Source organism: Populus nigra, chromosome 8, assembly GCF_951802175.1.
Source record: "Populus nigra chromosome 8, ddPopNigr1.1, whole genome shotgun sequence".
Taxonomy (NCBI): Eukaryota; Viridiplantae; Streptophyta; class Magnoliopsida; order Malpighiales; family Salicaceae; genus Populus; species Populus nigra.
In genome coordinates this window covers 15,217,020-15,242,310 of record NC_084859.1, presented here as the reverse complement: position 1 = coordinate 15,242,310, position 25,291 = coordinate 15,217,020, and the positions used below count along the sequence as shown (strand labels likewise).

The following is a 25,291-nucleotide window of genomic DNA, read 5'->3' as shown; positions in this document are numbered from 1 at the left end:
GGCTCAGGAGCAAGGAGAAGGACGGCTAGGGTTAAGAAAGATAACGCGTTTTTTTTTGTATTTATACTATAGTACCCTTTAAACCGAACCGGTTCGGTTCGGTTGGGGCTTTTCCGGTTTCAGGTTTCTGAAACCGAAACCTAACCGAACCGAAAATTTTTACAAAAATTTTAATCGGTTTAATCTGTTTTTTTTTTCGATTTGATTTTTTCAGTTATATTTTTTTTAATTTTCTCGATTTAATCGGTTTTTTGGTTTTTTTGATCACTCCTAGTTGAAAATATAGCACAATCCCAAATTCAATGTAAGGCTTGGGCTGAAAAGCCCCCCTTAAAAAAAAGGAACAAAATTCGTCGCATGCCACGTGGAACCTGAATTTTCCCGAAAGTTCTCTGACTCTCCACATCAACTCCATTTATCCCGGGTGTCTTTCTTCTGTTGCTCCATAGGAAGTAAAGCCAGCACCGCAAGAGGTCTTATTATATCATCAAAAAAGGTATGGATAATTCTCTTTCTTGTGTTTTTTGCAGTAGGCTTGACATCTTCTTTTGATGAGAAATGGAGATTTTTATGTAAATGTGGTTAATTTTTAGGATTTAGGTGATTTCTTGAAAACGGGATCTTGGAGTTATTGAAATTGTTGGTTATTTTGTGAAGATGGTTAAAGTGAATGACAACTTGTATGTGGAGTTTTTGTTTGCAAAATCTCTAGCTTTTGGTTTGATTTAGTGTTTAATCCATCATCATCATCATCATTATTATTGTGATTCTTGAAATCTTTGTATCCTTGAAAGTTGTTACTTTGGTGGATACGTGCTGTGCTCTCTACTGATGCCTATATTTTAAGCAGAAGCAAGGAATTTGACGAGTTATATCCGACACGTTACATTAATTCGTCTATTTAATTACTCGAGTAGTGTAAAATTTCTCGCAATTAGTAGTAACCATTTTATTTTATTTTTTTTTTGTTAAAAGGATCACAATATCATAGCGTATGCGTGGAATAGCTGCATTATTGCCTGCAAAATACAAATTCAAGCAGATACGCCCTATGACAGGATCATGGGGTAACGTCCCATCCCTTGAAACGATTCTTGTTTTTATTTGAACTGTAGCGAAAAAGACAATCATATAATTAACAGCTTTTATTACTGATAATCACATCCTCACAAAACTAGGTACTGTAGCCACTTCAACTCGGAAGAGACAAGAGGGCAATGCTTCTTTCGAAAAAGTGCTAGTTCCAAATGAAAAGATGGATCCTATTGTTGCCTTCAGCAAACCTCCTCCATTACCACCTGTTTTTGGACCATTAATTGCTCTCTCGTTGTTTGAAATGTGGTCGAGCCATGACGGTGATGATGACTGACTGTTGATGTAAAGCTGCAATCTCTGCTGTTGGTGTTTATGTATATAAAAACTTTTGTGAGTGCATCCTATCCAAAATACTTATTTAGAAAATGGAATACTATGTTTAGTGCAAAAGCAAATAATCTTGCAATGGGTTTCCAGGCTCTGATGTAGCCTGCAAGAAGTGGGTTGACAAGAGGGGCCAAAAGCCTGCTGTAAATTTTTGAACAGAATTGCATTATGACATGAGGACTCTTTAGCAACCCTGCAGAAAACAAAGCATAGGTGTAGTTTAATGCTATTAGCTATGAGTTTGATATTAATGGAAGCTTTGTTATAGTTTAATAAAATTTCACCTACATTCTGCAGCTCTTGGGAAATCATCAAATATTGCAGTCACATTCTTTAACAGAGTCTGTATTCATACATGGAACAAAGAGCGCATAAAGAAGAAAACAAAGTTGTTAAACCATGTAATATAATTGGTTAGAAAAAAAATGTTCTTTAGCCTAAAAGATTTAGGAAATGTTGAGAAAATTTTATTTTGGGTGATTACCAGAACAATGCCTCCTGGTTTGATGGGTGATTCTGTCACAACCAGAGCTTTCCTGTAGCAAAGCATAGTGTTTATTAGAGAGACTCTTGTTCTCTTACGGATTTTGGGGGCCAAATATGTTTCTAAATTTGGTTATTACTTGATAATAAGTCTGTCGTCTTTGTGAGAACATTCATAGAAGCTGCATCCTCTGGTGAAGGGTATCTGGATCGTTTTCCATTCTGCATGGTAGAGAATTCTCATCAATTTGTTAAATTGTTATGAAACAAAATACATTTTAATGCTTGACAATGTCTGATGATTATAATTTTTACCCAAGTGCCAATTCACCCCTGCTGTCATTTCATCATCTTCACATACATGTTCAATGATGAACTTCATATTCTCGCCCATGCTTGCTGTAAGTTGTCGAAAGAAATGCATAACCTCCTTCAGTGATACATTATAGGCTGTGTTAATTGGAAGAATCAAGAAATGTATTTGTTAGATTTAAAAGGAGTCTATGAAGAATAAGAAGAGACCCTTTTCCCTTGCATTGGTTGAAGGAAGGAGCAGTCTTCGAAGTGACAATCCTCCGAGATATAGCCATCTAGTTCCTTCAGCTTCTTGTCATTGATGCATGTATAGAATTGCTTGATCATATTGGACGGAGAAGAACCCCATTTCAAGTCGAAAGCAGCAGCCGCTGACACAACCAAGTTGACCCATCTTTTGTTGAACGATTTGTTATTTACCTGTTTTCTTAAACATGCTACTTTTTGTTCCATCTTCACGTTGCTCAGCATTAATTGACACGACCCTTTAAAGGGAGAGGAGGCGCGAGTGAGTCCAGCCACTCCTTTGAGGGAGATGGTCTGCCGTGGGAGCTGGCCAGGGAAATTGACAGCAGCAGCCATTGTCTATTCACATAAGAAAATGGTGATATTGAATGTAGAAAGGATTATAAGAATGAGCCAAATATGAGAGAATCGAGCAAAGAATAAAGTAGCATGTTTTGTGCCTTGGCAGGAAATCAAAGAATGTTCTCCTAGTGTTACCCATGATGATGCAAGCTTGAGCCGAGGAAGCTCTTAGCCCCGTAAAGTTTGTGAAGAATCTCCAAGACTAATTTCCACCCATATTCGGGCTGCGAAAACACTCACCCACTTTACGTAGTTTAGGCATTTTGAGGCCTCTCTTGGAATAGATTCCATTTGAAGGCAGACTATCAAACCTGAATGCTTTCATTTGGAATGTTGGAAGACAAATTTCCTCTGTATGGAGATGTTGGTTGTACAAGAAGCTGAAAAACTTTGCAAAAATATAATTCTTCAAGCTTAAATATTCAGTTCCATTTATACCTCTAATTCAGAATCACTTAATTTCCACTTTCGTATTTCACTATGATACAATTTAGACCTGGTCAATAAAACAATCGAGGAATAAATCAGGTGTCTCGAGACATAAAGGGAATAGCCTACAGCATGAACTACCACCCTTTCCAGTTTGGGAATAGCCTACAGCACGAACTACCACCCTTTCCAATTTGAAGGTTCTAATTTTTAATCTGAGTAGAAGTGGTTAATGGGAAGCGAAATGACCACTTGTTTTGCAGTTTTTGATTCAATATGCCCCTGGGTTTACCTACAAAAATAGAGATATCTCAAAGTTCCTTGTGCAAGGCCAGCAATGGGGTGGTTCCGTCGTTTAGATAGCTCATGGTCACATAGTATGTCTGGTTTGATCCTTGTCATCATCATAGCTTGTGTTTGGTATCCAACCTACTCGTTCCTTTTCATCATAATATAAAAGCCTCTTTATTTTTATATTTTAAAAATATTTTTAGTATTTTCAAATCATTTTAATATATTAATATCAAAAATAATTTTTAAAATATATATATTATTTTAATGTATTTTTAAATGAAAAATATTTTAAGAAGTAATTATTACTATATTTTTAAACACGCAAAAAAATAATATTATATGTTATATGCCTTTTCTTTTGTTTTCTTTGGGAGGGGGCATGGTACTATTACTTGAATTTTCAAAATTTTCATAATAGTAATGTATTTGATCTTCCAAAAAACAACATATTTGTCCTCTACCTTGTCTTTAATTTGCCTCAATTTCAAGTTTGTTCTTGAAGTGGTATCTCATTCAAATATTTCTAATTGCACCTGGAATTTTTTTTATTCAACTGTAAAAAATATTCTCCTCAGTTTAGGAGTAACCAATTCGCTTCCCCATTTTCGTTGCCACAAAAAAGAGTTCAACATGCATTAAACATTTACGTTAAGCAGATGATATGATTTGGAACCTAGATAGAAAATTAGCATGGAGGAATTGGGTGTCATACCAACCATAGCGTGCGTTAGAAACAGAAAACGGGCTTTGTAGCAAGAATTGGTGGTTAGGAGGCACGCCAGAGGAATTGTTGTCTTGCACGAGGGTATAGGTTGAGCTACTGAAGATTGATGGTATAGTGTTTAGCATTGACAATTGAGCTTGCCATTTTCTTTTCTTTTCCTGTTCCATTCTAGCACCTGTATTTTTTATTATTATTATTATGCAAATAATGGGAATGGTGCCTGCATTTCCTTGTTGGAAGACAGATTTAGAGCATGGCCAATAGAAACTAGAACATAATGCAAAGCAATTCTGTCTAACACTTGACCTAGGCATTAAGCACATAATTTGAATTCCCAGACAGCTTACCAACAAATTCCTCACAGTAATAATCTGGCTAACATTTGCTCACTCAGCTTACCTAGAAAAAGGATCAGAATCAATGAATTTTTAAGGACACTAACTGTTCATCAACATGGACACAATGGAGAGACATTAACTCGGATTAGTAAGCAAGTAAAAAAACAAAGCAGCGAGAGAAAAGAATGAAAACAAAATGGTTCGTAAAGTGTCTGACTACATACTCTTATCCTCTACATCAAATAACAGAGATCAGCATTACCATAGTAAACTAACCTCCAGGATGGCATGATCTGAGCCAAATATCAACGTCCTGTCCCATTTTTTATTTTTGATGAACGGCATAATGCACCCTGCTCTAATTAACACTGAGGACATTATTTACACTGACTATTATAAACAGTTATATATCTCCCTTGCTGTAAATTTTACATGCACCTCACAGCAACTGGAACCACTCGTTCATTTTTCAATATGAAGACAGTGTATTCTAGAAGAGTTGACATGAGGGATAAAGAAGATTTTCAGTTAATCATTAGACACTCATTTCAAATAAAGAATGGATTGAGCGGAAATGCCTTTGAAGTTATAATTGAGGACACCTGATTGGATAGAAGTATTTAACAGTTCACTTCTGAAATGAAAAAACCAAGGGGTATTTGTTGGGTCCATAGATCCAGAGAGAAGCACCATCTTGTTCCGGTTCCATGGACACTATAATTTGTTCATACAACCTTATTGACTCCGCATATATTTCTTTACTTTGGGGATGTGAGGTATCATTAGCTATAAAGCTATGAATTGATCTACCAACTTGAATCCTGCTAGAACCAGAATATTCCTTGAAAGAATTTTTTTTCCTTCATCCCTTTTCTTAATCTTCCAACAGCATTCCACATACCAACTGAAGAACATAAGCAGATTCGTTTTCAGGATGCATCTCAAGAAGGTTGCTTCCCACAACTCTTCCCAGCTCAACATGTCCATGGATGTTCCAGGCAGACAGAAGATTTTGCCATGTATGAACATCAGATTGAATAATATGATCTATGGTTTTCCTGGCATCTTCCAGGAATTCTACTCAACCAAGTAGATCAATCATGCCAGCATAATGTTCTAAATGTGGGACAATTTCATGAAGTTCGAACATAGAGTCTTAAGTAGTAACATGCCTCTTTCACGAGCCTTCCATGGCAGCATGACTAAAAACACCAAGATAAGTTGTCCCATCAGGTTCTCTTCCAAATTGAGGCATCTTGTTAAAGAGAAAAAAAATCTTGACAGAAACCATGCTGGACAAATCCCATTATCATGGCATTCCAAGCAGCCAAGTTGTGCATAGATGAACTCCTGAATGCTTTCTTTGCTTCTCCTATGCTGCCGCACTTGTAATAAATGTCAATAACAGAACTTTCAACATAGCTATCTTGATCAGATACAGTTTTTAGTGATAGGGTATGGACTGCTCTTCCCTGTTGCATATCTGTTATACATGCTTCAAGGACAACACAGAAGGCATTTTTAAAGAAATGACTGCGTTGTAAGTGATGGTATCTAGGAGGCATTTTTAAAATTCGTCTAATTTTCTTTCAACTTCTTATATTTCAGGTTCTTGAGGGTAACAACACAGAAGAAATCTATTTTGGCCCAAATATGAATTAACAGTTCAAAAGACTCTTGATGTTAAAAATGCTGGCGCAGTAATTAAAGTCTAAATATGATCCGTAGCACAATTTTGGTTTGACGGGCGGCCAACACAACAATCCAAATTGTTAAAATGCTGGTCAGCCATTTCCTTCTGGCGCCAAATTTTCTGCCAAGCGATTTTGTTTAGAATGGCAACGGGTTTATAATATTATTCTTTCTTTCGCTATTGTTCCGTTAGGATCTGCCTCTTAACTCAGCCATGTTCAGATTTGGGCCCATCAAACTCGGGTTGGATCTCGGATGATGTTTTTTTGTTTTTTACTATTTTTAATAATAATAATAATATATGTATAAAATACAAGAAAAGGACTACAAAGCATATATTAAACAAACAAAAACTGAATCTATTTTTCAATTATGCTTCCTACACCATGACAATTTATAGTGTTAATCATCTCCTCGGTTTATGATAGATTCTGCATTTATTTATTGATGATTAAAAAAAAAGTTCTTTTTCTTTGGTTTATAATTTTAATTAAATTTTAGTTGAGAATTGAGACTTTAAAAAAGTTTATGTTTTTCTTTCTTGTGATAAACGCATTTTTTATTTGATAAAAATAAACAAAAACTAACTTTATACGAGGAATTTATGGAATTGCCACGTACAAAAGTTAATTTCAGAATCAAAAGTTTGAAGAAGGATGATGATTTCATTAGATTTTCATTGTTCTTGCAATTTACAATGAAAAAAATAATAATAGCTATCAACACAAAATGGATTTTATATGTAGTTGCGAGTAGTGTTAAATATAGAATTGATTGATGCATGTAAAGCATAAACACAACACAATATGGATCATATTTGACATGGTATAGTTCCCTGAAAAAACAATATAGAACAGCATGCAAGTAAGTAGACACAAGAACAAGTTAATTAATCTATATAATATCAAAAATAATTTAATGTCTTGCACGGGCCAACGGTGGCCAACAGTGCTAGCCCACGGGACATGGGCTTAAAGCGAGTGCTATGTCTATAAACACAGCACCTTGTATAAAACGACACCACAAATACAGTTGGCTGTCACCACTCTATAGTTTACACGTCAAAGTTCAAGCAGTGAGATTGTCCCACCCAATCTAACCATAACCTTTGACAAAATCCCATGTGAAAGGCGGGAGAGACGGATGTATCTCCTTTTAGACGTAACGTCTCCAAAAAACTCTTTTCTTTTAATATATATATATATATATATGAAAACATTTGATTGATTTCCAGCTCCTGTTAATTGATTTCCAGCTGTTGTTAGCAACCTTCGTTGTAATCCTCGCGTTGTCTTTTCTCTGATATTCATGATTAAAAATATATTAAAATAATATTTTTTTTATTTTTTTAAATTTATTTTTAACACATTTAAAATAATAAACAAACCAAAAATATTTTTTAACGCAAAATCGGTAACACTCGAATCCCTCCGAAAGCTGGCCGACACACGACACAACTCAATTAAATATTATTTTTTAAAAAAAGTTGAAGGTCAACGGGATTTGACAAGTTTTGGGCATTGGTGAGCGCTGTCACTGCTTCTCTCTTTCCATCACTGTCAACGTGGCGAGTTTTCTTCTCTTTTGTGGGTTCCAGCTTAACAACTTCTCCCAATCAGGAACTAGTAGTGATTTTTTATCACGCGGACATGTTTGCACTTTGCAGTGTAAAAAATAAGCAGATAAATGGTAATATAAATAACTTTATTATAAAGTAACTTTATCTATGGATTATTATGCCCTCGAAGTTCTAATAAAAGACAGGCCAATTGTACGGGAGGAGTCAACAGTCCTCCTCGCAAAAAAAAAAAAAAAACACCAATTGTAATTTTTATTGGGAGACCCGAGTGATTTTCGGACTAACCATCAACAATTTCCCACAAATTACTAAAAACCACAATTCTTCGGGCTCCAGTTTTGACTCGGAACACATTAACATGCACACGGCATACAGTTGGGTGCTGTTGGGCTTTAAAATTATATTTAATTTGTTCTTGAATATATTGCAAATTGATAACCTAATTCATTCAATTTTTTTTAATAAGATCCATTTGATGTATCAAATTATTTTAAATTCTTTTATAGATATTAAAAATATCAACTGAATTAGATTTATATTGCTAATTCCCGTAGACCAGCATTTAAAAACAAACATACAATCAATTGTCAAAATACAACTTATTTTTGAAGCACGCATTATCCCTCCATTTAAACAAACGTCACACTGTAATTTCAAAAACCACTTACGAGGACCATGCAAGATGGCGTGGGTTTTTTTTCCAACTGCATTATATATGAAACCTTGTTGCAATTCTAGTTCTAGGAATCTACAAAACAAATATGTTTTTAAGTCCTATATACATGCAATTGTTGACATGTCACTGTGTTAGGGTTTTTTTTTTTTACCAAAACATTGTTTTTAAAAGAATTAATTTTTTATTTAAAAATTAATTATTTAGTATTTTTAGATTATTTTGATGTATTAATATTGAAAATAAATTTTTTAAAATAATAATAATATTATTATTTTAATACATTTTTAAATAAAAAAATAATTTAAAAATTAATAGCCGTAAAAATATCAAACTCGCTATTAGTTTTCTTCGGCGGAGAACCATGTGGGGTTGGCGTGAGCAAGCGATATTTTACAAAAATTATTGAACTGATGTGTAAGGTGATGTAAATTCTTATCATAAAAAGTTATTAGATAGAAAACAAAACAATAAATGAAACATATTGAAATTTGACAAATATTATTATTCTACACTAAATTACTTTCATTGTAATATTTATTTATTTATTAGAATTTTATAGGTTTCGAGAAGTTCTGGACTAGTTCAATGTGCAATACAATAAAACAAGCACAAATTTTTAGGATAGTTCAGTATAGTTAAGACTCTATTTTATACTATTATGTTTTCCTATTCACACCAGGGTTCTTTAATTTTTTTATTTAAAAAGTTGTAACGACCTTTTAATAATAAAAATTTGATGAGTAAAATTAAACATTCTAAATATTTCTTTAAAATCACAGTATTTTTAATTTTTAAAATTTTTAACCTAGAGCAAATTCTATTATCTTTCGCAACACAAGGCATCAAAATTATTTTGAGGGATTGCTTTTATTTTTTCCAAGCTTTTAACCTATAGCTGCTGCCTAAGTTGACGAGGCTTTATAGAGTACCAATGATGATCATTTTCCTTTCCCTTTCTTTAATTACGTTGGATTGATAATTACTGTTCGTACCTTTCATGCCACCTAGTAAAGTAACACTTCCTGTAAGGAAGCTATTCTATTCTATCCATAGAAGACAGATATACGGTAGCTTTATCGACAGCAGCACTCTTTCCTTAAGGAGCGGGTTTCGGGTTTGACTCTTCAAGGCGGAAAGAATACGCGGTAAGGATCCGTCTGTTTGTGTCGTCTATTTTACAATCAAATATTTTTAAAAGTTGTTGTTTTTGTTTTTGTAAAAAATATTTTTTTATATTTATTTCTTATAAAATATCTTCTAGAAAAATTTATTAATTTTCAAAATTAATTCATTTATTAAAAAATATTTTCATCTCATAAAATTTTATAAAATAATTTATGAATAATAATTTATTTATAATATTATCCAACTATTTCAACAATTATTTTTATTTTACTGTTATTTTCACTTTATTTTTCATTATTATCATCGTGCCACCATTATCATCTCATTACCATCATTACTAAAAAAACATTTTATTTATATTTCTGGTTGACACACTATTTAACTTTGAAAATACATTTATGGTTTAAAAATGATTAGTTAAAGGTAGAGAGCATAATATAATTTTTTTAAAAAATATATATATATTTTAGGTGAAAAATATAATTAGAACGTTGACATGTTTTCCATAATTTTTTGTTTAAATTAATGATAAATGTTTTTCCGACCCACTTTTGTTATATCGAGACTAAAATCTTTTTTTATTAGATTTCAAGATAAATTATCTGCCCTTAAATCCATATATTTAAACAAAGAATGTTTTTTTTCCTCTTCAATTGTTTATGGCAATTTTTATTTTTTCATGAAGGTGCAATTGACTAGTTTCTCATAATATATTTTGTAGATTAAAGTCTGTTTGAAAGTTTAATAGAAGTATTAAAACAATATATATTTTTTTATTTTTAATATTAATACATTAAAAATATATAAAAAATACATTAAAAATATTAATTTAAAACTAAAAAAAATTAAAAACATAACTGGATTATAATACCAAAAGATGTCCATGGTTTTCACAAGTCGGTTACCTGTAGCTAGCTTTTGGAGGACCAGACACGCAAGACAACGACCCAAGCCAGATCACTTTCCACATCTTCTGTTCACACGCTTTGAACAACCAAGCCACCCCCAAAAAATTTAGTATTTCCCTCACAAAACATGCAATTTTTTTCTTTAATTAAAAAAAATAATTTACAAGTAATTTTTTGATAATAAATTTTCATAGAAACCGGAGTGTCAATGTATGAATACTAAAATGTGGATTTTATAAGATTTAAATGATTGGTTTCCATGGAAAAATAAATTACCATATGTATTGGTATGGAAATTCTATATAAAAAATTAATTTTAAAGAATTAATTTTAAGTTTAATGGGAATATCATCCATTTTTTTAATATTAAGATTAAAATTCATCTAATAAATTATTTACATCTTAATTGGTATATTTATGAGAATAGTATATTTCAAATAAGAAAAAATAATGTGGGAAAAAAAACCTAAATACCCATTTACACACCGTACATTTAAAACAACAACATGATCATCGAATCCAATACAATCAAAGTGTTTAACTGCCTTCCTCGTTTAAGGAAAAACAAAAGCATTGCATCTGTCTTGCATTGAAAAACTTAAGTACACTAAACCTTGTAAATACATTGTATGTCTTGCATTAGTCCTCCGGGGTTGAAAAGGCTTGCCCTCGAGTTTAGATTACTTTGTCTCGATTTTGTAGATTTCCAGTCGACTTTCAAACCTTTTAAAAAAAAAATGTTTCGGATGTATAAAAATTTTAAACATTAATTTCAGTCTTTTTCATCTTAAAACTTGTACGATTAACAACAATTAGTAAATTATTTCGTTCTAATTTACTTATAAAATAGTAAATTACAAAACTTAAACTTACTTTATTGAAACATGTTATATCTGTATAATCCTTGAAAACATTTATATTTGTGATAATAGTAAGCTTGTAATCAAAATAATTAACGTAGTTTAAAAAATATTTTTTTTTAACACCTTTTATGTTTTATTTGCATTTAACCTTTAAGTTATCAATGAGGTTACAATTAATGATATTATTACCATTGAGAGGCAAAACCAGAACATTAGGCATAAGGGAGGGGGGATTAGAAACAAAAATTTAGAGCCGGAAAAAGTTAAGATTTACTAATTTTAGAACTAAAATTTATAACTATTAAAAGGGGAGGCATGGGGAAAAAATATTTTTTGCACCAAGGTCCTGTTAGCCACCCATTGACTCCACTCTTGTCACCGTTATTATTGTCATTATATATGATATTATTATCAACACAACCATCATTAAAATAAATATTATAAGTTGATTAAAGATATCAATTCATATTTATCACATCATAAAACAAAATTACCGAAGTCTTAACAATACTCATCCCGATAAAGAAACCGCATGATATGTTTATGCCTTTAAAACATATTTTTAAAACTAGCCATGAATTTGTGATTACTTTTCTCATGTTCCTTTAATTTTTGTTCTTTCATCTCTGTTATTTAAATATAACAATTCTTCAATTTGCTTTGCAACTTTATTATCATTAACTAATATGTCAATTTTGTAATATATCTTTACATGTTTTTTGTCACTGGTTCTTGAACATCTTTTTTCTATGAGAGAAACACCTCGTCCCTTCTACAAAAGCAAGTCTTATTCTATAATCACTTATTCCATCTATAGTTATTCAACAATACATAACAATTAACCACTAAGAATTGTTAAGTTTCAATACTAATTGACGCACGTGAAAATAATACAAGAAAAACAATAAATACAAGTAACACAAAATTTGTCGAATAGAGTTACTACACGAAGACCATAATTTTTTTTATTGAACATTTCTCATCTTTTACTCATTAGATAAATCCAAATATCAACCTAAATAAACTATAAAACTTGGAAATAAAAGAAAAATAATAAAAATTCTAAAAAAATAAAAATTATTAGATATAATAAAAAATAAAAACAACTACAAAACAATTTCTCAAAAACCCAACCCATTCACCAATTATGTCATTGTTAAATTAAAAAAAACATGATATATACGGAAATAAAAATAAAAGCGATATAGCATGTGTATAAATAATTAGTTTTTGAGATTACAGTGAAAAAAAAATTTTTAATTTTTTTTTTTTTAAAATATTTTTTTATTTTTTAACATCTAAAATTATAAAAAATAAATTAATTTAAAATAAAAAAATAAAAACTTTTAAAAACTTTTTGAGAAAGTAGCTCTTTACTGAGTGAGAGTGTGCACTCTGGCAGCTCTGCATGGTCTCTCAGTCTAATCCGATCTTTACCTTCTCTCCTCTGCTGTAATTGAATTCCCTTCCCCCACCTCCCAAAAATTTTACCTCACTTTCTTTCGCCTTCCCTCATTTTCTCTTTCTGGGTTTTAAGTTTTCACATTGATTTATATATTCATTCAAGTCCCTCAATTTCTTTTCTCGCTAGATTCAAGCTCCATTTTCTATCCCATGCACCTGTATCTCCCCAATCTAGCAAAAAACCCTCCTAGATTCTCCTAAATTTAAAATCTTTCAACTCACATTTCTTTTGCTTGTTAGCTGTAAAAAGTAGCTCACAACCTCAAAACCAAAAACAAGACAAGTGTTCTTACAAAGCGAGAGAGGCAAGAGAAGGAAAAAAAGACAAGAAACCATGAAATTGAATGCCCAGAAAGATCCAGAGAAGATAATCTGGGATCAAATGAGAAATCCGTCTGCCAACCCAATTTCTGGGCCACAAACCAGAACCTTACCAAAACTCATGGTATGGCTAATCCTCCTTGTTTCAGTCTCTTATGTTGTTTACACACTCAAGCTTGTTTCAACTTCACGTGCTTGCAATGATGAGCCCTTCACTACAAATCATCATCTTTCTGCAATTCCCCACAACAATTCCTTACCTTTGAGTCAAAATCACACTTCTCTAGCCATTCACAGAAGAGAAAATCACGAACCCCGTCAAGAAACTGGGTTGCAACACATAGTTTTTGGTATTGCAGCGTCTGCAAAGTTATGGGAACAGCGACAAAATTACATCAAGATTTGGTATAAACCTCAAGAAATGAGAGGCATTGTTTGGTTAGACGACAAAGTGAAGAATCAAGGAAGAGAAGACAACAATTTGCCACCAATTAAAATCTCGAGTGATACATCAAGATTTTCTTACACAAACAAACAGGGTCATAGGTCTGCAATCAGGATCTCCCGGATCGTGTCCGAAACATTGCGTCTCGGGCTAAAAAATGTGCGGTGGTTTGTCATGGGAGATGATGACACTGTTTTTATAGCGGAGAATCTTGTGAGAATCTTGAGAAAGTATGATCATAATCAGTATTATTATATTGGAAGCTTATCAGAATCTCATTTGCAAAACATTTATTTTTCTTATGGAATGGCTTATGGTGGAGGTGGTTTTGCTGTTAGTTATCCGTTAGCGAAAGCTCTTGATAAGATGCAGGATAGATGTATACAGAGATACCCAGGGCTTTATGGATCTGATGATAGAATGCAGGCTTGTATGGCTGAACTCGGTGTCCCACTCACTAAAGAAGTTGGCTTTCACCAGGTAATTGAATTTCTTGCTGTTTTTCACTGTTCTAGGTGATGTCTTTTTGTGGGTTTTGTTTGGTGTTTTTTGGTTTTGATTTCTCTGCCTTGATGGTGTTAACAAATTGGGAGTGTCCAGTTTACTATACAAACCCAGTGGCAGGTGGACGCCTTAGAACTCTGGATTCTTCTGTTTTTAGATTATTTGCCGATATATCGGCCGATATTGGTTGCGTGAAGTAGCTAGGCGATGGAGCTAAATGGCGCACTTAATGCTAACTGTTTTTTTTTATTACAAAAGAGAGGCTCGAACATAAGACCTCTTCTTGGGGGAGGGGACCCTACTGCTTGAGCTACATGCTCATTGGCAATGCTAATTGTTGTTCAGCAGGATTTTTCCCTTTTTACATTTTCAAGTCTTTTTATTCCGGGCAATTTCAGGGAGATGTTAATGGACATTGAATTGTGAACTGTGAATTGTGACTCGTGAGGTCGGCCACTTTATTCTAGGTGCCAAATTTGGTCCGTAAACTCTCGAGTCCTGAGTTTCAACCCTAAGTAACTCAATAAGATGTCCTGTCCATTGATGAGTTTGTAAGGTGTCGGATTGGGTCCCGCGTGTACTTTGGACTTGGACCTAGTTTTGCCCCTCACCATGCCTGTATCACTACCTGCATGCATTCTGAGTTCGTGTATGTCACACTCGTTTAACCAGAAAGTGGACAGAAAATTCTGCTGATTTTGCTGGGGAGACTGGAGAAACTCGTCTTGATATAGGGTGTACATATTTGCTGATTGTAAAAGGAACCACATAATTAGCATAGTATGTTCGTGGGCTATGCCCTCTAATGGGGCATCTTTGATATTGTTGGCACAAATTTCTTATAGTGGACAATAGGCAGTTTGTTTTGATGTCTGGCAATCTAGGAAAAGTTTATAAAAAATAGTAGGCCATATCAAGAGAAGATAACTTTTTAACCACTTCAGGCTTTTCTTGTGTGGCAAAATATGGGACAAATTGTGCTGGCAATTGCGTGCATATGGTGTGCTCCATGCAATTTTAAAGGGTTGCTTGGACGCAAAGCACTGTCATTAGTGAGACAAAATTCATTATTTGAATCAGGAGCTCAATAATAGCTGCTTGATTTGGTTCTTGACATCTTGTATCATTTGTTTTGCAAAATATGGAATGAACTCCAACTGATGAAGCTAGTTGACAGGAAAGAGGGCTTAACCACTCAGGGGCATCGATTATATTTATAGTGTCCTTCTATGTTTTTATGAAATTTTTAGTTTCTGAAGTATGATCCTTGCCATTGAAATAGTGAGTCTAATATTTTGTGTTGCCTGTCAGTATGATGTGTATGGGAACCTGTTTGGACTCCTTGCAGCGCATCCTGTTACACCCTTGGTCTCGTTGCATCATCTTGATGTTGTTGAGCCCATTTTCCCAAATGCAACTCGAGTTCAAGCCCTTCGATGGTTAACAGTGCCAATGAAGCTTGACTCTGCAGGGTTAATGCAGCAATCCATTTGCTATGATAAATCCAAGAGGTGGACCGTTTCTGTTTCATGGGGCTTTGCAGTTCAAATTTTCCGAGGGGTCTTTTCACCCCGCGAGATAGAAATGCCTTCAAGAACATTCTTGAATTGGTACAGAAAAGCAGATTACACAGCATACGCATTCAACACTCGTCCAGTCAGCCGAAACCCTTGCCAAAAGCCCTTCGTGTTTTACTTGTCAAAGGTCAAATTTGATTCTTCACTTAACACAACTGTGAGCGAGTATTCCAGGCATTCCGTCCCACATCCTGCATGCAAGTGGAAGATGGCCGATCCTGACAAAATTGAGACAATTGTGGTTCTCAAGAAGCCTGATCCTCATTTATGGGATAGAGTAAGTAGCTCTAATTTTGTTTACTTCGTGACTAGCACCATTAAACTTGTATTTGATAAATCCAGAAAGAGTAACATGGGGGCACTGTGGCTTTGTTTGTGCATGTAATTCGCAGTCTCCAAGAAGAAACTGCTGCCGTGTAATGAACTCAAAGAAGAAAGGAAGTGTCATGATTAATGTGGGTGTCTGCAGGGATGACGAGATCAGTGAAGTATAGGGGGGAGAGGGTAAGTGAAAAGTTTCAAGATAGGAGCCGCTTCCCTTCTTTCCCTTTCAAATTCTTCGTTCTTTAATTTATTTTTTTAGTTACCAATTTTGTACGTGTAACTGTATTCCAGTGTAGCCCTTTCCAAAGAATCATTAGAAAAGAAATATGTTCATATATAAAACACTGTGGCTTACACATTTTATACATGTGCTAGATGTAGTTTTCAATTACTTGATTTATTTTTAGAGACTAAGATATAGCCTTACCAAAAGGCATGTGCAGCCCTTAATTCTATCAAAATCTATTATGATTCTTGCTTGTACCTACAGTATCCTTGTTTCCCTTGGACAGAGCATATGGCATAAATAAACAGAGGGAAATAGTAATTAATGACAGAAAGTTGAGCATGGGATCAATTTGAGCACAGCAGCATCATGTTCCCATGTGCATGCAATACATGGTGCCTTACCATGTTCCATCAGAGATCAGATGGATCTCTTTAACTTGATATAACCATTTCTACCTCTCCAAAAATAACTCCAGTATCAAGGTGCTAGTGAAGCATGAGGGTAGGAATGCAAATGGCAGCTGATTGGCTTGTTAAAGCCTAAAGGAAAGCTACGCCTTAAACTTGGTAAAACATTTCCCAGTGCAATGAAATATCACCAAAAAAATAAAAATGGGAGAAATATTCTTAAAAAACTCTTGTAGAACTGGAATACATAATGGTATAGAGGTGGTTGGAAAGTCTGGTAAATGCAAACACTTCCTCTCCTTTTTTTTCTGAATAAAAATAAGTAATAAATAAATAAAATGTATGGAATAATGGTTGTCGGAAAGTTTGGCCATTAAATATAAAAGAAACCAAAAGATTCGAAGCTTTTATTGTTCATTTACTGTAACTCTTCTCTTCATTTTCCTGTTCACGTTAATGTTCATAGCTCATTTTTCCTTTCAATTCCTTGAAATTGTAGCCTTCTTACATTTCAATCACCAATTTTAATTTCTTTTCATTTAGGTCCTTCCAACTCTTGTAGAACTGGAACATAATGGTACAGAGGTCGTTGGAAAGTCTGGTAAATGAACATTTAATGCGGATAAGAAAATTTCCTCATGAACATTTAATGCGGATAAAAATATTTATTTTATTATTTTTTATTGTGAATTTTTATATGATTTTTCTCACATTTTAAATTTTTTTATATAAAAATGATTAATTTATAATATTTTTGAACTTGCTTTTAAGATTATGATAAGTTTTAATTTAAAAAATAATACTTCTAATAAAATAATTCATGCTTTTGTTAAAAGAAAAAAGGAAACCCATGAATATGAAAATGAAGTTTTTGATTAGAGAGATATATTTTTAGAATGTATTTTAAATCAATATATTTTTTTCTAATTTTTATTTTAACTGCCTTAACTTTTCACTCAATAAACCATAATGCTAATAAAAAATATGTTTTTAATTAAAAAAATACATGAATGAAAAGAGAGAATTTTGACTGAAAAATACATTTTTTCTTAGTTTGAATTTTTTTTATGAATATTTATTTTTATGGCTTCACAATTAAATAAAAAAATTTAAAAGTTACCCACTTAATTAGATCAAATACTATTATGTTTATTTATTTTTCTCTACAATGAAGATAACCTTCCTGTCTTAATTTTTAATTAGCAGTAACCATTTTTTCTCTATGATTTAACAATTCATATATTTTTCAATTTCATTTTATAAAACACAAACACCGTCTTTTTAGTTCTTAATTTAAAAGTTTTAACATATCCACAGCTCTACAACCTTTTTCTCTTGCATTGCAAATTTACTTTTAACTCTACTCGTAGCACGGTGTGGAGTGCGGTGGCTGGTAAGAAGCTTTGGATTCCTGTTTGACCCTTCAATCATGTCATCCATGGCATTTCCTCTTTCCCTTTTAGTATTACTTTTATTAAAATAAAAATAAAATAAAATAAAAACTAAAAGAGCCATGGATATAAATGCACCGTGGATTGCAACTAAAATTAACTTTTATGATAAAATAAATAAAAACATATATATATATATAAAAAAGATAATATCGATAAAATATTTATATGTAAATTTATCTTTTTTTTGTATTAAGAAAATCAATTTCTCATATATAATATTTAATTAGTGTTAATAATAATTTTTTATTTATAAGTTTATATATATATATATTATTAAATATAAACACCATTTTCCGTTTCTCAAACATAATTATGGAAGATGTTTTTTAAAAGCAAATTTTTTTTTGATGTGATATTAAATTGATTGGGAACGCGGTGCGATGCATACCATATTCTTAAAAAATTTATTTTTTTAGTTAAAATTTAATATGATTTATATATTTTGATGTGTTGATGTTAAAAATAATTTTTTTAAAATTAAAAAGTATTATTTATATATATTTTAATATAAAAAATTTATTTAAAAAACAATTATTACTACACTACCAAACATATTAGCATCTTATCTGCTGCGTTGTGCGAAATATTCAGGAATGGACACAGAGCTCACCACAGGGTTCCTGACCTTTAGTTTGAGAAGTGACCGACATTAAAATTTGATGTGGTATCGCGGCTCTAATAAAAATTGGTTATAATTTAATTTTTTTAATTTCTTAATATTAAAAATAAATTTTAAAAAATAAAAAAATATTATTCTAATATATTTTTAAATAAAAAAACATTATAAAAAGAAAAATCTATCACAATTTAAAAAAAAATTATATGGAGCATGATTGAGCCTCCCGATCAAAGAAAGAGCCTATAGCGGGGCAAGGGACCAATTGATTCCTTATTTATTTATTATTGTTTCCTGTTGCTTCCGAAGGGCGCTTTTTAAATGGGCGCGGGTTTAGGAATATTTTTCGCCGGAAGGATGGAAGCAAAGAGATAACACTAAGTGCCTGTTGAGGAACTTTGAGACTTTGAGACCATGCATTCTTCTTCTTCTTCTTCTTCTTCTTCTTCTTCTTCTTCTTTCCAGTGGAACCATGCATCTTGTTGAGGAATATATCACAAATCTAACCAGCACTAAAATGACAGAAACTAATCACGTGTTCTTGAAATTCAATAACCTAAAAACAAAAGGAAACATAGTCATAACACGCCAAAAGTGTCGGTCCAAAATTCACATAAAATATGTAAAATGTCAAACTACTTTTCCAACATTGCTTTCTCTAAGAATTCATGTCCCATGATTGCAATTATTCCACCAGCTACCACCTCCAAGCTCCAACTGCCTTTTTAGACACCGCAATTTCTCAAGGTAGGTAAGATCTAGGAAGGAGAAGGGATCTTCAATTCACCGCCATGGTTTTCCCCGGAAAGCGCCCGAGGAAGAGTTTTTCTCATTTACAGAGAGGTGGGTCCTAGCTATTCCTTGATCGGTGGCCCCTCTCTTCCACGAGTATCATCAATTATTGTACTAGCCCATTTATGATTTCAGTATCGGATCTTTGTCCCCTCTTGCTGTGAAAAGTAACAGTATATTTTCAGGCATGATCAGTTGCAGCATAAATTCACAATAATGTATGGCGTCCTGTTCAAACCTTCTTTCTCATGAGGTATTCGATAAAGTGTGGTATAATTCTCTTGTAAATGGATGAGTAATTCTTTTTGCTGGGGAGTTTATTTCTCAAGCAAATCTCTCCAATGGGTCCGATTCATTTACAATAAATGAACAATGTTTTGGGAGTAGATGAATGAAGTTTTTCCCAATTTGGTCCTCAAAACTTTATTTATTTTAAATTATATCCTTACAAGTTATATTAATGACACTATATATATATATATATATATATATATATATATATATAGGATGTAATTTAAATAAATTTATCCTATTAATATTTAAATAGCTATTCGATTATGGTATAGTCTTCAAATAATATTATATACGTTTATGATAACATGAACGGTTATCTTTTTAATAATTATGTATGAACTTATGTTTAGTTTTTTGAAAAACTTTCCTTATAAAAAATTTAATGTGGATAAAATACTTAATTATTTTCTTGTTGTAAAATTTTTATATGGTTTTTCTCAGATTCTATATTTTTAATAATAATAATAAGAGAGGTGGTTGCAGGGGACAACGGCATCAGTGCTCAATTCATAAAAAGAGGTTAATATTGGGAGTTGCTTTGATAAATTAAGGTAGTTTGAGTAGATCTTTCTTTCTGTCTCTTGTCATTTTTCATGAGTTGTGTTTTGTTAAAAGGATTGGATGATACGATGGGAAGTAAACATTGAAGAGTGATGTGTGTTGCTTAACGAAGAAATTCGACCCAATCATCCATTGTCGAGGAGAGTTTAGCATGGTAATTAACAGACTGCATGCAGTAAAGTAATAATAATAATGGGAGCACTGCATTTTTGCTATTTTGTCCCTTCCTTCTCGTTATACACTGGATAGAGAAGTGGTTCGTTCTATATTATGAACTGTAAAAACAATATTCAGGTAATAATAGTGTTTTTAAAGGAGAAAAAAAAATTTAAAACTCATATTATTGACTTAAACAAGTTCAATAATCTCTGTTAATTTAATAATATAAATAAAAAACAAAAACAATAAAAAAAACAAATGACTAGTAAAAAAGAACTCTTGCATTATAAAGAGATATCCTCTAAATATTATTAAAATGTCTTAATAATCTTATTTGATAACAAAACAAAAATTAAATGAGAATAAGATAACCTTATGCTGAGAAAAATAAAAAAAACTTGAAGCTTAATTATCGACAAATCAAACATTGAAGGACGAACTGAAATTTTTTAAGAAAAAGAATAAAAAAACCTAATTCGAGTTAGTATGCTAAACTCATGACCCCATCATGAGATCAGAATAACTTCATATAGAAAAAACTAAATAAAACAATGGAGGTCAGCTCTCAATACAACTAAATGATGAAAGACAACAGAAAAAAATCAATTATAAAAACATTGAAAAAAAAACAAGAGTCAACAAAGATTAACTTAACTTAACTCGTAACTTTGGATATGAAATCAGAGTCCAAAAGGAAAAGCAAAGAAAATCACAAAGTTTAAAGCTAAATAACCTAATGTCGAAGGATGTAAATGAAAAAAAAATCAATTGGATATAAAAACTAAAAGGAAATAAAATGGTGATGGATAAAATTAAAAAAAAAATCAACTTCAAAAGACATTAAAAGTAAAATAAATAGCAATAAAAATAATGAGTACCACGATTATACAAATTCAAACTGACATGACACATTTAAATTTTTAAAGGGCTGACTCGAAATTCTAGGCGAGAAGAAAAAGAAGAAGAAGGGAAAGGAACAAAGTCCATCAAAGCCGAACCGTTGCGCCGTCATGCGCATACGCTTGATCACTGGGGAAAGGAAGTTGTGATGCTTCCAATGTAGTCGCGGAAGATGATGTTTGGATGTCGGGAGACGCAACATGCACCTCCTAAAGAGTGTGTGTGTTTGCCACTCGCTACCATGTATGTTGCACGTGCTAATTATTTTTATATTTTTTAAAAGAATAAATTGCTTTTCATTCATATTATTTATAACTAAAAAACCATGATGAACTAGAAGTTAGTTTTAAAACCTTTTCTTTTAAAGACAATGTAGTTATTTTATTATGCAATAAAAAATTAAAAGAAAAAAAATCCTTTGGATCCTAGTTTTTAAAATTTTAATGGTATTTAAATTATCTTATTCTTCTTCTAAAATATTAATAGAATAATTTGTCTCCAATTAATATATTAACAGTAAATAGATTTTATGGAAAAGTTAAATAATTTTATTTAACAACAGCAAAAGTTTCATTTTACATTTTCATTCCACTGTAATATGCACGGACACTTTGGTGCATGCACCGAAGCATTTTAATTTTAATAATTTGTAATCGTAATCGTAATCGTAATCGTAATCTTACAGGATGTCTACGTGAGATGCTGTAGAAGAATGAAAATACGGTGAGATACGGGCCATGCAAACGTGAATTGAGGTGCGACCAATAGAAAACACCTGAATAGAAATTTTTCTAGGGTCACATCGACTGTACGCTCTATAATTGAATTGCGAGCATACATTGGTCCACTAGGTACGGTCAGACCCTTGAAAAGCCGATTTCAGATGTCGCATTATTGGCCTGGGAAGAGATTTCTTTCAAAGCTAGCCTCCTTTTTTTTGGACTATTGTTTTTTATTACAAGACAAAAAATAAAATAACAGACAAGAAAATCAAGATGATCAAGAGTGGGCCTGCATGTGGTCGGTGCATGATTATAGGAGGCAAGAGAAATTTGTCCAGAACCTGGTTGGCATTTTAAAAACAAGGGGTCCTGGGCCACTGTCCTTGAACACAGCCTTGGACCTGTCGAAACAGAAAAATAAAATAAAAATCCTAGACTGTATGAGTCAGCTAGAGAAATAAATTTGTACATCTTTTTAGACTCCTGTTGATCTATGAAGCTGAGATGCCTGAAACAAGATGGTTAATTAAGTGGCCCAAACAGACTTGGACTGGGTTTAGATAGAGCACCAACGTCCAAGCTCCAAGCCCGAGAGAAAGTCTATATCCTACTTTTGGGCTCAATTATTGCTAGTGGTGGGATTATGAGGCCCAATATGAAAAAAGAGAGAAAGTTGCCATTGAATTGAAAAAAAAAGAAAAGAGAAAAACCAATCTTAGTATCAATTAATTAGTCTTGGAGATGAGAGTTCAAATGAGGTGATTTTGTCCTTTAATCATGTTTAAAAACATAGATCATAGCCGGTATTTTTTTTCTTTACTGTTTGATTTTTGTTTTTTAAACTAATTATAGGATGTTTTGGGGTTGAAAATAGGATTATTGAGGTTTTTATAATATATTTTAGGGTATTTTAAAATGAAAATAAATTAAAAGTAAGATTTTGAAGGTCTGAAAAACTCGAACCTTTATGTTTTGATGATCATAAATAACCAAAATATATTCATGACATCGACTCATTTAAAAAAAAAGCACAGAGGCTAGGCCTTCCAGTCCTGGATTTGGCTCTTTAGTCATGTGTTGTTGGGTCTAGGCTTTTGTTTAAGATCATGTACACTTGGGCACCCATCACTTGTTTTGCCTAAATAAATGGGAGATGGTGATTTTACCATGCCATGTTTTCTCTTATAACGGCATATATACCTCAATACTGTAATAATTAGTAAGCTGCTCATCAAAGCTGAAATGCACTGCTGGTGGTGTAGCAAAACCATCACTGTTAACCATCTAGGTGATGGTTTAGTGGTAAGAATTTAAAATTAAAAAATTTGTTTTTTTTATGGTTTCAGGTTCGAGCCATGTGGTTGCTTATATGACAGCCACTAGAGGCTTACATGGTCGTTAACTTCAGGACCCACCTGTGGGGTTAGTCGAGGTGCACGCAAGCTGGCCCGGACACCCACGTTAAACTAAAAAAGAAAAATCACCACTGTTATATGACTGGTAGAGAAACTTTCCATCCATTACATGAATGGATCGATCCCACCAGCATGATCTGTAATTAATTAGTATAATAATTCAGCTAGATTCTTCAATAAGGAGGAGTTTCAAGATAGATATTCACAAACAGTAGAATGGACTCCATACCTTCAATGCATGTGTGCGATCTAAAAAAAAAACATAATGCTTTTTAGCGATGTCACCTTCAGGATGAGTAGCCAGTTAGGCACTCATTTTTCACAAGACAAGTAAATGATTGAAGCGTTACAGCATATAAAATGATAATCATCAGCGTCAGCGTCAAAGGTAATGCATGAATCACTAAAACCTTTCCCACTTTCTGTTTGAGCAAAAAGAGCATAAATTAATTGTTGTTTGTTTGATTTAATTAATGCTCCCATATGCTTAATTAACTATTGTTTAATTAATGCTCCCATATGCTTAATTAACTATTGTCCTATGCCTTTAGTAAAGTCGTTTGCAATGTTGGGTCATGCAGATTAATTACCATGCTAATGTAAGTGCTGATGTTGTTTTTTAGCTCCTCCGATCCCCCCTGAGAGTTATGATGGCCTAACCTTTTTGGAAAATGCATTAATCGGTAATGCAAATTGTTCTTAATGGAGCATATATAATCTTCACGCATTTTGCCTAATCTTGCTCCTACATGGTTATATTTATGTAGCTCTTTAATTAATTAGCACGCGATACAAAATTAAAACCATTGCTAATGCTAAAAAATACTTCAAGCTTTTGTTACGAATCGAGAAGGCCACTACTTGTTTTCCCACTGAAAAAAAGCTACTCATGTTGATGACCTCAACAAGTTCATGATCTTCAATCATGGGAATAATATTAAGGGCAGGAATTAATAAAAACCTTCCCCGGAAGAGCTGCGTTTTCCACTTGAAGGAGCATATAATCCTAGAAAATCCTCTAGCTATCACACCATGTCGAAAAGGAAGGTAAAAAAAGCACCTTTCCATCAGCAAAAGCAGTAGCCAAAGTGGACAAATCATTAAGCAAGCAATTCTTATGAGCATGAAAGATCACCTTCATGAAGATGAATTAGGGACCACCATGTATAGCAATTGTCTTAATCTCCAAAACCGAGGTCCAACCAAATTGAGTTGCTAACTTAATTTTGTCTAGCAAATAAAAAACAAATATCTAGCTATAATAAACCATTATATATATATATATATATATATATATATATATATATATATATATATATATATATGTATATATAAATTTGAAAACACCACTTAAACAAGAGCCAGAAATGATTCATTCACTCAACCTAAGCAATCATTTAATACTGTTTGTTTTTGTGTTTTAAAAGTGTTTTTAAAAAAAATTAAATTTTTTTAATTTTTTAATTTATTTCAAATTAATATTTTTTTGGTGTTTTTAAATAATTTTGATACACTAATATAAAAAATAAATTTTAAAAAATAAAAAAAATATTATTTTAATATATATTTTTAATAAAAATACTTTAAAAATAATCACAACCATCCTTTCAAACAAAAACAAAAAATAGAGAGAAACATCTACGTACCTTCAGAAAATAAAACATGATAAAA

At 32.4% G+C, this 25,291-nt stretch overlaps 2 protein-coding genes across 3 annotated transcripts; one reads left to right on the top strand and one right to left on the bottom strand.

Moving 5' to 3' along the window:
- Nucleotides 1-1,078: 1,078 nt before the first annotated feature.
- On the bottom strand, nt 1,079-2,889 carry LOC133701325 (uncharacterized). 2 transcript variants are annotated; one of them, XM_062125200.1, is made up of 6 exons: nt 2,428-2,889; nt 2,221-2,335; nt 2,046-2,127; nt 1,907-1,958; nt 1,707-1,765; nt 1,079-1,615 (listed from the first exon to the last, which is right to left on the bottom strand). In XM_062125200.1, the coding sequence occupies exons 1-6, from the start codon at nt 2,800-2,802 to the stop codon at nt 1,450-1,452; spliced, it is 849 nt and encodes a 282-aa protein (XP_061981184.1). In that variant the 5' UTR covers nt 2,803-2,889; the 3' UTR covers nt 1,079-1,449. The 2 variants fall into 2 exon arrangements, with proteins under 2 accessions (XP_061981184.1, XP_061981183.1); XM_062125199.1 differs by having other exon boundaries at nt 1,711-1,765; nt 2,428-2,887.
- Nucleotides 2,890-12,851: 9,962 nt separating this feature from the next.
- Nucleotides 12,852-16,462, top strand: LOC133700813 (uncharacterized). Its single transcript, XM_062124492.1, has 3 exons — nt 12,852-14,146; nt 15,482-16,024; nt 16,140-16,462. Exons 1-3 carry the CDS (start codon nt 13,235-13,237, stop codon nt 16,239-16,241), a joined length of 1,557 nt encoding a protein of 518 aa, XP_061980476.1. The 5' UTR covers nt 12,852-13,234; the 3' UTR covers nt 16,242-16,462.
- The last annotated feature ends 8,829 nt before the right edge of the window (nt 16,463-25,291 follow it).